The following is a 13,860-nucleotide window of genomic DNA, read 5'->3' as shown; positions in this document are numbered from 1 at the left end:
GAGAAGATGATGAGGAATGCGGTAGTCATAGGGGATTCCATAGTGAGGGGAACAGATAGGAGATTCTTTCAGCCTGATAGAGATACCTGCACAGTGTGTTGCCTGCCGGGTGCCACGGTACGGGATGTCTTGGATCGGGTGCACAGAATATTAGAACATAGAATAGTACAGCACATTATAGGCCCTTCGGCCCACAATGTTGTGCCGACCCTCAAACCCTGCCTCCCATATAACCCCCCCACCTTAAATTCCTCCATATACCTGTCTAGTAGTCTTTTAAACTTCACTAGTGTATCTGCCTCCACCACTGATTCAGGCAGTGCATTCCACGCACCAACCACTCTCTGAGTGAAAAACCTTCCTCTAATATCCCCCTTGAATTTCCCTCCCCTTACCTTAAAGCCATGTCCTCGTGTACTGAGCAGTGGTGCCCTGGGGAAAGAACGCTGGCTGTCCACTCTGTCTATTCCTCTTAATATCTTGTACACCTCTATCATGTTTCCTCTCATCCTCCTTCTCTCCAAAGAGTAAAGCCCTAGCTCCCTTAATCTCTGATCATAATCCATACTCTCTAAACCAGGCAGCATCCTGGTAAATCTCCTCTGTACCCTTTCCAATGCTTCCACATCCTTCCTGTAGTGAGGCGACCAGAACTGGACACAGTACTCCAAGTGTGGCCTAACTAGAGTTTTATAGAGCTGCATCATTACATCGCGTTTCTTAAACTCTATCCCTCAACTTATGAAAGCTAACACCCCATAAGCTTTCTTAACTACCCTATCTACCTGTGAGGCAACTTTCAGGGATCTGTGGACATGTACCCCCAGATCCCTCTGCTCCTCCACACTCCCAAGTATCCTGCCATTTACTTTGTACTCTGCCTTGGAGTTTGTCTTTCCAAAGTGTACCACCTCACACTTCTCTGGGTTGAATTCCATCTGCCACTTCTCAGCCCACTTCTGCATCCTATCAATGTCTCTCTGCAATCTTCGACAATCCTCTACACTATCTACAACACCATCAACCTTTGTGTCGTCTGCAAACTTGCCAACCCACCCTTCTACCCCCACATCCAGGTCGTTAATAAAAATCACAAAAAGTAGAGGTCCCAGAACAGATCCTTTTGGGACACCACTAGTCACAACCCTCCAATCTGAATGTACTCCCTCCACCATGACCCCCTGCCTTCTGCAGGCAAGCCAATTATGTATCCACCTGGCCAAACTTCCCTGGATCCCATGCTTTCTGACTTTCTGAATAAGCCTACCATGTGGAACCTTGTCAAATGCCTTACTAAAATCCACGTAGATCACATCCACTGCACTACCCTCATCTATATGCCTGGTCACCTACTCAAAGAACTCTATCAGGCCTGTTAGGCACAATCTGCCCTTCATAAAGCCATACTGACTGTCCCTGATCAGAGCATGATTCTCTAAATGCCCATAGATCCTATCTCTAAGAATCTTTTCCAACAGCTTTCCCACCACAGACATAAGGCTCACTGGTCTGTAATTACCTGGACTATCCCTACCACCTTTTTTGAACAAGGGGACAACATTCGCCTCCCTCCAATCCTCCGGTACCATTCCCGTGGACAACGAGGACATAAAGATCCTAGCCAGAGGTTCAGCAATCTCTTCCCTTGCCTCGTGGAGCAGCCTGGGGAATATTCCGTCAGGCCCCGGGGACTTATCCGTCCTAATGTATTTTAACAACTCCAACACCTCCTCTCCCTTAATATCAACATGTTCCAGAACATCAACCTCACTCATATTGTCCTCACCGTCATCAAGTTCCCTCTCAGCGGTGAATACCGAAGAGAAGTATTCATTGAGGACCTCACTCACTTCTACAGCCTCCAGGCACATCTTCCCACTTTTATCTCTAATCGGTCCTACCTTCACTCCTGCCATATTCTGAAGGGAGAGGGTGAAAAGCCTGAAGTCTTGGTACGCATTGGTACCAATGACATAGATTTTAAAAAAGGGAGGAGGTCCTGAAGAGAGAATTCAGAGAGTTGAGTAGGAAGCTGAAAAGCAGGACCTCCAGGGTAGTTGTCTCTGGATTGCTGCCTGTACCACGTGCTAATGAGCGTAAGAATAGCATGATCGGGCATATTAATGCAGGCCGAGAGACTGGTATAGGGGGCAGGGCTTCGAGTTCCTGGATCATTGGGGCTTCTTCTGGGGGAGGTATGACCTGTACAAAAAGGACGGGTTACACCTGAACCCAAAGGGGTCCAATATCGTAGCAGGCAGGTTCAATAGAGCTGTTAGGGAGGGTTTAAACTAATTTGGCAGGGGGGTGGGAACAGGAGTGACAGGGCTGAGGAAGGGGAAAACAGAAATAAATCAGAGATGGCGTGCAACAGAGATGACAGAAAGGACAGGCAGGAGATGAGGCATATTCACAACCAGTGGGATAAACTACAGGGCAATAGAGGTGTAGTGCAGTTAAAACAGAAAGCAAAAAATACTGGACTGAAAGTGTTGTATTTGAATGCATGCAGCATAAGAAATAAATGGGCGATCTTGAAATTCAGCTACAGATTGGCAAGTATGACATTGTGGCCATCTCTGAAATTGGCTAAAGGATGGCTGCCATTGGGAGCTGAACATCCAAGGATATACGATGTATCGGAAAGATAGGCTAGTAGGCAGAGGGGGTGGTGTGGCCTTGTGTATAGGAAATAATATTAAATCATTTGAAAGGGATGACATAGGATCAGAAGGTGTAGAGTCTCTATGGGTTGAGTTAAGAAATGGCAAGGGTAAAAGAACCCTAATGGCAGTTGTATATGGGCCTCCAAACAGCAGTCGGGATGTGGATTACAAATTACGGCAGAAGATAGAAAACGTCGTGTCAGAAAGGCAATGTCATGATAATCATTGGGGATTTTTACATGAAAGTGGATTAGGAAAGCCAGGCCAGTACTGGACCTTGAGAGGGAATTTGTAGAATGTGTAAGGGATGGCTTTTTAGAACCGCTTGTTATTGAGCCCACTGGGGGATCAGCTATACTGGATTAAGTGCTGTGCAATGATCCGGAGGCGATAAGGGAGCTTAAGGTTAAGGAACCTGTAGGAAGAAGTGATTACAATATGATCCAGTTCACTTTGAAATTTGAAAAGGAGAAACTAACTTCCAATGTGTCGTTATTTCAGTGGAATAAAGGAAATAAGAATGGCATGAGAGGGAAACTGGCCTAAGTTGACTGGAAAGGAACACTAGCAGGAAGGACAGCAGAGCAGCAATGGCTTGAGTTTCTGCAAAAAATGAGGGAAGTGCAAGGCAGATATATTCCAAATAGGAAGAAATTTTCAAATGGAAGAAGGACCCTACCGTGGCTGACAAGTGAAGTCAAAGCCAAAGTAAAAGCAAAAGAGAGCTATTGGGAAGCTCTTATAAACTTGCAGAAGGAAACTAGGAAGGAAAAGATGAATTATGAAAGGAAGCTGGTGACTATTATCAAAGAAGATACTAAAAGCTTTTTCAAGTATGTAAAGGGTAAAAGAGAGCTGAGGGTAGATAAAGGACCAATAGAAAATGACGCTGGAGATACAGGTTCCCCCGCTATCCAAAGGTAGAGTGTTCCTGCGAAACCGTTTGTAAGCCGAAATGTCGTAAAGCGAAGAAGCAATTACCATTAATTTATATGGGAAAATTTTTGAGCGTTCCCAGTCCCAAAAAATAACCTACCAAATCAAACCAAATAGCACATAAAACCTAAAATAACACTAACATATAGTAAAAGCAGGAATGATATGATAAATATACAGCCTATATAAAGTAGAAATCTTGTATGTACGGTGTAGTTTCACTTACCAAATCGGGAAGACAGCCAGACAAAATTGATTTGGAGGGAAATAATCGGCACATACACGCCTACGCATGTACACGGATACGCACACAACTCCCCACACAAGGCTTCACGGTCATGGTAGTCTTTCTTGGGGTAAACACATGTATAAAGCGGGTGTCTTTTTTCCGTAAAAGCGAAAATCCTCTTTGGTTAGCGAAAACCGATACTAATGTAGGTCTTTCGTAACAGCGAGCTGTCATAAAGCGAACTTTTGAAAAACGGGGGCCACCTGTAATGTATTGAGAGACGCAGAGATGGCAGAGGAACTGAATGTGTATTTTGAATCAGTCTTCACAGTGGAAGATACCTGCAGTATACTGGACATTCAAGAGTGTCAGGGAAGTGAAGTATGTGCAGTGAGAATTACAACTGAGAAGGTGCTCAGGAAGCTTAATAGTCTGAGGGTGGATAACTGTCCTGGACCTGATGGAATGCACCCTCGGGTTCTGAAGGAAGTAGCTGTAGAGATTGTGGAGATATTAATGATCTTTCAAGAATTGATAGATGCTGGCATTGTACCAGATGACTGGAAAATTGCAAATATTACTCTGCTATTTAAGAAGGGTGGGAAGCAGCAGAAAGGAAACTATAGACCTGTTAGCCTGACATCAGTGGTTGAGAAGCTGTTGGAATCGATTGTTAGGGATGAGATGACGGAGTACCTGCAGGCTCATGACAAGATAGGCCAAAGCCAGCATGGTTTCCTGAAAGGAAAATCCTGCCTGACTAACCTACTGCAATTTTTTGAGGAAATTGCAAGCAGGGTAGACAAAGGAGATGCAGTAGACGTGGTGTACTTGGATTTTCAGAAGGCCTTTGACAAGGCGCCGCACGTGAGGCTGCTTAGCAAGATAAGAGCCCATGGAATTACAGGGGAGTTACTAGCATGGGTGGAGCATTGACTGATCACCAGAAAACAGAGTGGGAATAAAGGGATTCTATTCTGACTGGCTGCCGGTTACCAGTGGAGTTCCACATTGGTCGGTGTTGGGACCACTGCTTTTTATGATGTATGTCAATGATTTGGACTATGGAATTAATGGATTTGTGGCTAAGTTTGCTGATGATACAGAGATAGGTGAAGGAGTGGGTAGTGTTGAGGAAACAGAGAGCCTGCAGAGAGACTTAGATAGTTTATGAGAATGGGCAAAGAAGTGGCAAATGAAATACAATGGTGGAAAGTGTATGGTCCTGCACTTTGGTGGAAGAAATAAACAGACAGACTGTTATTTAGATGGGGAGAGAATTCAAAATGCAAAGATGCAAAGGGACCTAGGAGTCTTTGTGCAGGATACCCTAAAGCTTAACCTCTGGGTTGAGTCGGTGAAGAAGGTGAATGCAATGATGGCATTCATTTCTAGAGGTATAGGATATAAGAGCAGGAATGTGATGCGGAGGCTATATAAGGCACTCGTGAGACCACACTTGCACATTGTGTGCAGTTTTGAGCTCCATATTTTAGAAAGGATATACTGACATTGGAGAGGGTTCAGAAAAGATACATGAGGATGATTCCATTAATGATAGGGTTACTGTATGACGATCATCTGTTCAAGAGAATGAGGGGGGGGGGGGGAATCTTATAGAAACATTCCGAATGTTAGAAGGCCTGAACAGATTAGATATGGCAAAGTTATTTCCCATGGTAGGGGAGTCTAAGACAAGAGGGCACGACTTCAGGATTGAAGGATGTCCATTTAGAACAGAGATGCAGAGAAATTACTTTAGTCAGAGGGTGGTAAATCTGTGGAATTCATTGCCACGAGAGGCTGTGGAGGCCAAGTCATTGGGTGCATTTAAGGCAGAGATAGATAGGTTCTTGATTAGCCAGGGCATCAAAGGGTATGGGGAGAAGGCAGGGGAGTGGGGATGACTGGAAGAATTGGATCAGCCCATGATTGAATGGCGGAGCAGACTCGATGGGCCAAATGGCCTACTTCTGCTTCTATATCTTATGGTCTTATGGACATAGTGAATTGCTTTAGCCCCTGAGGGGTGTTGGTGAGCTTCAATGTCATTGGACTAGTTGTTTGACTACAGTTCTCCTTTGAGATGAGATGTTTTAAAATTCTCTAATTTTTTTCCAGGTGCTGCTTTGTGGAATGCAAGAGATAGATTTGAATGACTGGCAGAGAAATGCAATTTATCGGAACTACACCAGAAACAGCAAACAAATAGTATGGTTTTGGCAGGTATGGAAGAACTCTGCATTCTTTGCATGTTCTCATAACTGTTAGTTCCTTGATAGTTCTAAGACTTTTTAAGATGATTCACTAAGACATCTAGATTAGAGTTATACAGCTCAGAAACAGGCCTTTGGCCCAACCAATACTAATCTCTGCCATTTATGTGACTAAGGTATTGACATCTGTTAAACTGATGTGCTTCTATTTAGTGAATAAGTCTGTTGAAATTCTATCAAATGCCTTTTGGAAATCTGGACAGCATCATAAAGTGCTTCTGTGGGGTCTATCGGGTCATCAGATATATGGTGGGTAGTATTAATTTGCCTTTAGCAAGCTTACTGCCATACAGTTTGGCATTATTGTGAGTAGAATTGTGGTCTAGGTAAAATTCTGAAATTCTAATAGGCAGGAGCAAAGAACAGACTGGGAGGATTGGCTGGCTTTAAATATGGTCAAGAGGCCTGCATGCACTGCTTAAGTAAATAATCTGTCTCAACTCAGTAACCCTGTTTTCTTAGGTTGTGAAGGAAATGGACAATGAGAAACGAATGCGTCTGCTGCAGTTTGTCACTGGGACATGCCGCTTGCCAGTTGGTGGTTTTGCTGATCTCATGGGTAAGTAGTGTTAAAGAAAGGAATGGGTGATTGTAAACAGGAATTTAAACATTTTGGTTGCTTATTTAGTTTGTGGACCCATTTTAAGAATGTTTATAATGTCTGGTTTTAAAATGTTGCATAATTGGAAGGAGTGTTCTGTTACATTATGCAGTCATTTTCTTGGATTTGGTAAATTTAATTGACTTGTTGGAGTACTAAACTTTAACATCACTTCAATCCTACACCATCCAAACTTGGAAATAAATTGCCGTCCCTTCACTTGTTGCTGGTGTCTAACTCCTGGAACTGCTACTTTAGTAGTATTGTTAGAGATTTTCAGTGGGCTGCAGAGCTTCCAGGGTTTTGGCTTGCCTGCAGTTCATGAGAGGTAAATGGGCAATAAGTTTGCCTTTGCTCGTGACACTCATTCTCAGCAAAAAAAATTATTCTTTTAAATCCTTCAAGTTAATTGCCACAAGCATTCAAACATGGGGTTTAAACGCCATGAAAACTGGCTCTTGGCAGCAGCAGCATGTACACAACAAATTGCATAAAAGGTTGAAAATCAAGTTTCCTGTGTTACGTACCCCGTAACTGGGTGTCTTACCAGCAAAGACAGAAGTATCCGTTGGAGTCTGGTGGTACTATTTTCAACAGTGTTTATTAGTAAAAATATACAAAACAATATCAATGCAAATATACAGATAATACACGTTAGCAATACTAAACCTAAAAGTGTGGGTATAATAATATTCAATAATAAGCAAGCTCTATCGATGTCTAGGGGATAATGAATTGTCACATGGAAATATAAAGTTCAGTTCAGTTCATGCAGGCTGAGGTAGTTGTTGGTCGATGTGTTGTAATTGTTGGAGAGGGAGAGAGAGAGGACTATCAAACAGTGACAGCTATTGTCTTGCAAACTTTCCTTTACGATCTTGATCCGTCGATGTGTCTTTGTGGCCATTCAAGTATGACCCCTCTGTCCTTTAGCTAGACCGTTCTTCCGTGGTGGACTCGTCACCCAGGCAAGGGTGGACACACACACAAGCCCCCACCGGCCTTGCTATAACCACTGTGAGTGAAATTGACCGATCCGTTCGGTCTCCGATGCCCCACACTTTCTCGTGGGTTTCTGATGCTCACTAGTGTGTCTCCTGGTGCGTCTGAGGGGTGTCACCCCAGTCCTCACTTTTATCTCCACTCACGGGTCTCAGGTGTCAATCCGGTTTGAATGACTTAACCCATCAAACCAGCCCACTCTGGCTGTCCACTGAGGAATTTTAATGAGCAGGATGGTACCACGTAAACAGCCCTCTCCGCAGCCATAAGTCTTTCGGGAGTCTGAGGCATTTGGCAATATATTGTAATGAAACCGGAGGAAGTCAATATTTGGCAACATGTTGTAATGAGACAGAAGGAAGTTCAGTGCTAGCTTCCAGAGTACATTAGAACTAGGAGCAGGAGTCGGCCATCTGGCCAGTCAAACCTACTCTGCCATTCAATAAGATCATGACTGATCTAGCAATGCACTTTAGGAGATCTAGGCCTCATATGGAGCCAGTGATCATTAATGGAGAATGTGTGGAGCAGGTTAAGACCTACAAGTATCTGGGAGTACAGTTAGACGAGAAGCTAGACTGGACTGCCAACACAGATGCCTTGTGCAGGAAGGCACAGAGTCGACTGTACTTCCTTAGAAGGTTGGCGTCATTCAATGTCTGTAGTGAGATGCTGAAGATGTTCTATAGGTCAGTTGTGGAGAGCGCCCTCTTCTTTGTGGTGGCGTGTTGGGGAGGAAGCATTAAGAAGAGGGACGCCTCACGTCTTAATAAGCTGGTAAGGAAGGCGGGCTCTGTCGTGGGCAAAGTACTGGAGAGTTTAACATCGGTAGCTGAGCGAAGGGCGCTGAGTAGGCTACGGTCAATTATGGAAAACTCTGAACATCCTCTACATAGCACCATCCAGAGACAGAGAAGCAGTTTCAGCGACAGGTTACTATCGATGCAATGCTCCTCAGACAGGATGAAGAGGTCAATACTCCCCAATGCCATTAGGCTTTACAATTCAACCGCCAGGACTTAAGAACTTTTTAAAAGCTATTATTAATGCTTTTTGAGATAGTGATTTAGATGCATATCATATTTTTTACTGAGTTAAGTATTGTATGTAATTAGTTTTGCTACAACAAGTGTATGGGACATTGGAAAAAAAAAGTTGAATTTCCCCATGGGGATGAATAAAGTATCTATCTATCTATCTCATCTCCTCCTACCTGCCTCCTCCACATAAGCTTTGACACCCTGACCAATCAAGAACCTATCAATCTCCTCTAAAGACATGGGACAGTTTATAGTCCTTTAACAAATGGTCAAAATAAAGTAATTGTCAAAGTCAGAGAGAATAGAAATGGGCCCTTCAGTCTGTCTATAATGATCTTTTTGCCCATTTACCCACATAAGATCTATCTGCTTCTATGTTTTGACTACTTAAATGCCTATCTAAATGTCTCTTAAACATAGTGATTGTATCTTATTCCACTGCATACTTTAGCAGAGAGATCCAAGTGTCAACCACTCTGTTTGTTATTTGCCATGTGGTGTGGTGGAGATACATCTCTACCAAAGGAGATGTTAGGCAGTCTAGATGTTGTGCGGTTAGCCAGGACGTTGTGGGAGGGAAGTCTATACGGTCGCAGGGAGAATGTACAAAATCCATACTGAGAGCACCCAAAGGATGAAGATTGAGTTCATAGTGCTGTGAGACCTCATCACTTAACCATGATGACACGTGTATCAAATTAATATCAGCTTTAGGTCTAAGACTGAACAGGCAGCTGAGACAGTGATCTTTTTGTCAGTTCAGGGAGTGGCCTCACTTTTGAGATGGAAGGTTTTGAGTTCCCTGTCCCATTCCTGAACACTAAAACTGTCTTTCAGGGTAGCTCTGCAGGAAATGCTGCGAAGTTAGAGGTACTCTCCTGTGTTTATGCTGTTATAAATGAGACCCTTTTTGTCCTCTCATGGAAGATTATGAAACCATAATAAAGAGAAGCAGGCAAGTTATATTTGATGACCTGGCTAATATTTATACCTCAAACAGCATCATTCAAGATGCTGGATACCTGGTTAACTAACTTTGTGGCTAGGATCATTGCAAGCAGGCTTTTTGTTCAGAGGTTGGGTTAAGGGGGAAACATTTAAGGGGAACGTGGTGGGAACTTCTTCACTCAAGAGGGTGGTGAGCAATTGGAACCAGCTGCCAGGAGTTAAGAGAAATTTAGCTAAGTAACATGTAAAATTTGACTCAGTGACATGCAGTTCGTGGGTGCCTGCTGAACATTGCTGCCATACTATTTGCATTACAACTGTAACTTCAAAATACTTAATTTGCTATGATAAACACAAGAGGCCAGAAATCTTGAGCAGCACACACCAAATGCTGGAAGAACTCAGCAGATCAGGCAGCATCTATGGAGGGAAATAAATTGTTGTTGTGTCAAGCCGAAACCCTTATCACAACTGGAACGGAAGTGGGCAGAGCCAGAATACAAAGGTGGAGGAGGGGAAGGAGAGCAAGCTGGCAGGTGATTGTGAGACTAAATGAAAGGGAAGGTGGGGTGGGTGTGACGGGATGAGTTAAGAAGATGGGTGGTGATAGGTGAAAACGATGAGGGCTGAAGAAGGAGGAATCTTATAGAGTAGGACAGTGGTTGATAAGAAGTAAGAAAAAGAGGAGAGTACCGAAAGAGGTGATGGGAAAGAGAAGAGAAGGGATCAGAGGTGAACCAGAATGGGGAAATCTGCTGTGAAATTTATGGGATGAGCTGAGGTTATGAAAGGCATTGTTTAAATGTAATGTTCTTTTGATTATTAACTGTGCTAAGACTCATTTATTACAATATGGACTTGGCTTTGGCACTAAATAAGTATCAATTTAGAAAAGCAATCTGAAGATGTCCCTAAAAAAAGTCACTAAGCTGTTCATTAGGGTGTTTTGATTCTTCTCTGTCCTGAACATGTTCTTTGAGGTATGAAGCAGAGCTGTGAGAGTCAGACTGGGATCAAGTGAAAGTTGTACATCACTGACGGTGAGGTCTGAAATTCAATGTGTGTATTGAACCATCTGCTTAGGTAGCAACCTTTGGCCAGTTCATCCTCCTGGTCACGTGATATGCATATGTGGTGTATGTGATGCAGGCAGAGTCGCTATTAATGATGGGACTAGTACTCCCAGATTGGGTAATAGCTTCTTCTGTCAGGCTGTGAGACTAATGAATACTCTGTCACCACCTAGATCTCATCACTAGGTCAGTGAGCTGTTTACTGTATGTTTACCTGTGTTCAATAAATACTTAATTTTCTCCAAATAATTAACAGCAGATTGACTCAAGGTTCCAAAGGAATCCAGCCCATCCCTTATCAAAGTGAGGACCGAGATCTTGTCACTAGAACACTTTACTACTGTTCTTTAGATTATGAGGACACTCAGTCCTCAATTAATGTCATTTAGAAATGCATGCATGCATTAAGAAATGATACAATGTTCCTCCAGAGTGAGATCACAAAATTTAAAAAAAGGACAAACCAAGACCCACTCTGACAAAACCACATAATTATAGCATATAGTTACAGCAGTGCAAAACAATACTGTAATTCGATAAATGCAGACCATGGGCACGGTTTTAAAAAAAGTCTCAATAGTCCCGATCGCCTCCAATAGTCCCCATATCAGGCAGCAAAAGGGAGAAACTCTCCCTGCCATAAACTTCCAGGCGCTCACAATTAATGCCTCGGAAGTACCCGACGACAGCATATTCTGAGTCCGTCCGAAAACTTCGAGCCTCTGACCAGCCCCTCCGATACAGCCTCCCGAGCGCCATCCTCTGCCGAGCGCCTTCGACCTCGTCCCGGCCGCCGAAACAAGCAAAGCCGAGGTCTCAGAGGCCTTCTCCTCCGGAGATTCTGGATCGCACAGTAGCAGCAGCAGCAAAGCGGGCATTTCAGAAGTTTCTCCAGATGATCCTCCACGCTCTCACGTCTGCCTCCATCAAATCGGGATTGTGCACGGATCCCTACTTAACACGGAACAGATATCAATTTCCAGAGAGGTCGCGCCGCCATCTTCTCCATCTTAGGCATCTTCTTTACCTGTGCTGCGCACTACATGCACTTCGAATTATATTTTATTAACTTATTTGCAGTAATATTTTGTTTTATGTGCAGTGTGTAATTTATGTTTTGTGGATGTACTCTGGTCCGGAGGAACATTATTTCATTTGGTTGTACGTGTGTACAGTCAGATGACAATAAACGTGAGCTTGATATTTTTACATAAGGTTACCATTTTTCCCTTGGTGTAATACAGACTGTAAATTGTGAAAAGCTGGGAGGCAGACCCCCAACCCCTACTGCTCCATTCTGTGCCTGCAGTTAGTGAAGTTGTTGATTTAAATACAAACCTTTCATCAGTATCACTAAAATAAATGTCCTGCCAATTATCACAAGATTAACAATCTGTAAAATAAGATTAATGATTACAATTAAGCAGGTTTGTTTTGTAGGAGGGCTTGTGTCTTCTCATTATTGTGCTGTCTGCAAAGCAGTGCTTCCTATAAGTTGTCCTTTCCTTTTGAAGCAGTCTTTTGTTAGGTCCTTGTCTTTCAGTAAGTGAGCGCAGAAGTTCACGCAAAGGCAAAATTTACCCACACAAGCGAAATAGACTTCCTTATGGAAGCAGTGAAACGTGATGTTTCAGGTACCATCTTCAGTTCATTATTGTAAGCTCTCATTCAAGGGGAGCTGTGCAATCAAATAGAGATAATATTGGTTCAGTATTCTTTGCCATATCTGAGTAGTTCACCACATTTCTATCCATCATTGTGCCATTTCAGACACTGCTACTTTCTGTGCATTCTTATCAAGTATTAGCTGGAAGGTTGATTTTGTATTTGCTCATTTGGCAGAAAGACCATCCTTGTCTGTTAGACTTAGGTTGGCCAAAATCATTTGACAAATATATCTTTCCACTCTGGCAAGTTCTTTAATAAGACCCACTCAGGCTGTTCTGTGCACTGCACTTCAAGGCTGTTTTCCACAGGATCAGGGCATTGCTCCACCCCTGCCATCACTCCTAGCTGCACGTATTGCTCTGTTTCCATTTGCACACCTGGCTGTACTCTATCTGCACATCTGGCTCTGCTACAAAGTCTGGTTTGTACACATACTTGGCCCTGCTCCAACTTCACATCTGACCCTCGCCCCATCTTTCTTTTGGTGTTAGAAGCGTGATGGGGAGAGAGCAGGTGAGCATTGAATTGTATTCCAGTCACATCACTTAGTGTGGTACCCATAGCATTCTGTCCCAAAGCTGACGATGGTCACTGTGAGCATGAAAAGATTTTTACATAAATTTCAGAACTCCTGTTTAACCATGTATGCCACAAGTTTCATTTTAAGAATAGATTTGCAATAGATTTTCGTCATGAAGAAGGGTCTCAGCCCAATAACTCGACTGTTTTTTCATTACCATAGATGCTGCCTGACTTGCTGAGTTCCTCCAGCATTTTGTGTGTGTCACTCTAGATGTTAGGAGTCAGGACAATTTGAACATAGAATATAGAATACTACAACTCAGTGCGGCCTTTTCAGCCTATAAAGTTGTGCTGACCCTTTAACTTGTTTCAAGTTTAGTCAAACCCTTCCCTCCCACGTCACATATATTCTTCTAGCATCAGTGTTCTTATCTAAAAGTCTCTTATATGTCCCTAATGTATCTGCCTCTACCACCACCCCTTGCGGCATGTGTCATCACTCTCTGTGTTTTAAAAAAAGTCTTTGATACCCCCCCCCCCACCCCATACTTCATGCCAGGCATATTATCTTTATGCCCCCTTGTATTAACCATTTCCATCCTGGGAAAGGGCACTCTTTATGCTTTTTATCATCTTATACACTTCTATGAAGTCACGTCTGACCCTCCTTTGCTCCAAAAAGAAAAGCCCCAGCTTGCTCAACCTGTCCTCATAAGGCATGCTATCCAATCAGTGCCTCTCCTTGTAGCTTGTTTCCTTTAATCCAAGCAACATCCCGGTGAACCTCTTCTGCACCCTCTCCAAAGCATCCACGCATATAGGAGAAATTAAGGAACGTGCTTAAGTACAGATCTGCCGTGTCAAAGTCATGATAGTATGGTCTCTCTACTTTGACAGTA

At 43.2% G+C, this 13,860-nt stretch overlaps 1 protein-coding gene across 1 annotated transcript in view; it reads left to right on the top strand.

The window, feature by feature from the left end:
• The window catches only part of LOC140736202 (E3 ubiquitin-protein ligase Itchy-like), a 145,943-nt gene that overhangs the window by 116,773 nt on the left and 15,310 nt on the right, over positions 1-13,860 (top strand). The window contains exons 22-23 of the mRNA XM_073062112.1: positions 5,953-6,057; positions 6,570-6,666. Of these exons, the coding sequence (XP_072918213.1) occupies positions 5,953-6,057; positions 6,570-6,666 (202 nt within the window). The remainder of the gene's footprint in view (positions 1-5,952; positions 6,058-6,569; positions 6,667-13,860) is intronic.

This window comes from Hemitrygon akajei, chromosome 11 (genome assembly GCF_048418815.1).
Source record: "Hemitrygon akajei chromosome 11, sHemAka1.3, whole genome shotgun sequence".
Taxonomy (NCBI): Eukaryota; Metazoa; Chordata; class Chondrichthyes; order Myliobatiformes; family Dasyatidae; genus Hemitrygon; species Hemitrygon akajei.
The sequence above is the reverse complement of the archived record's forward strand: the minus strand, read 5'-3'. Positions and strand labels throughout refer to the sequence as shown.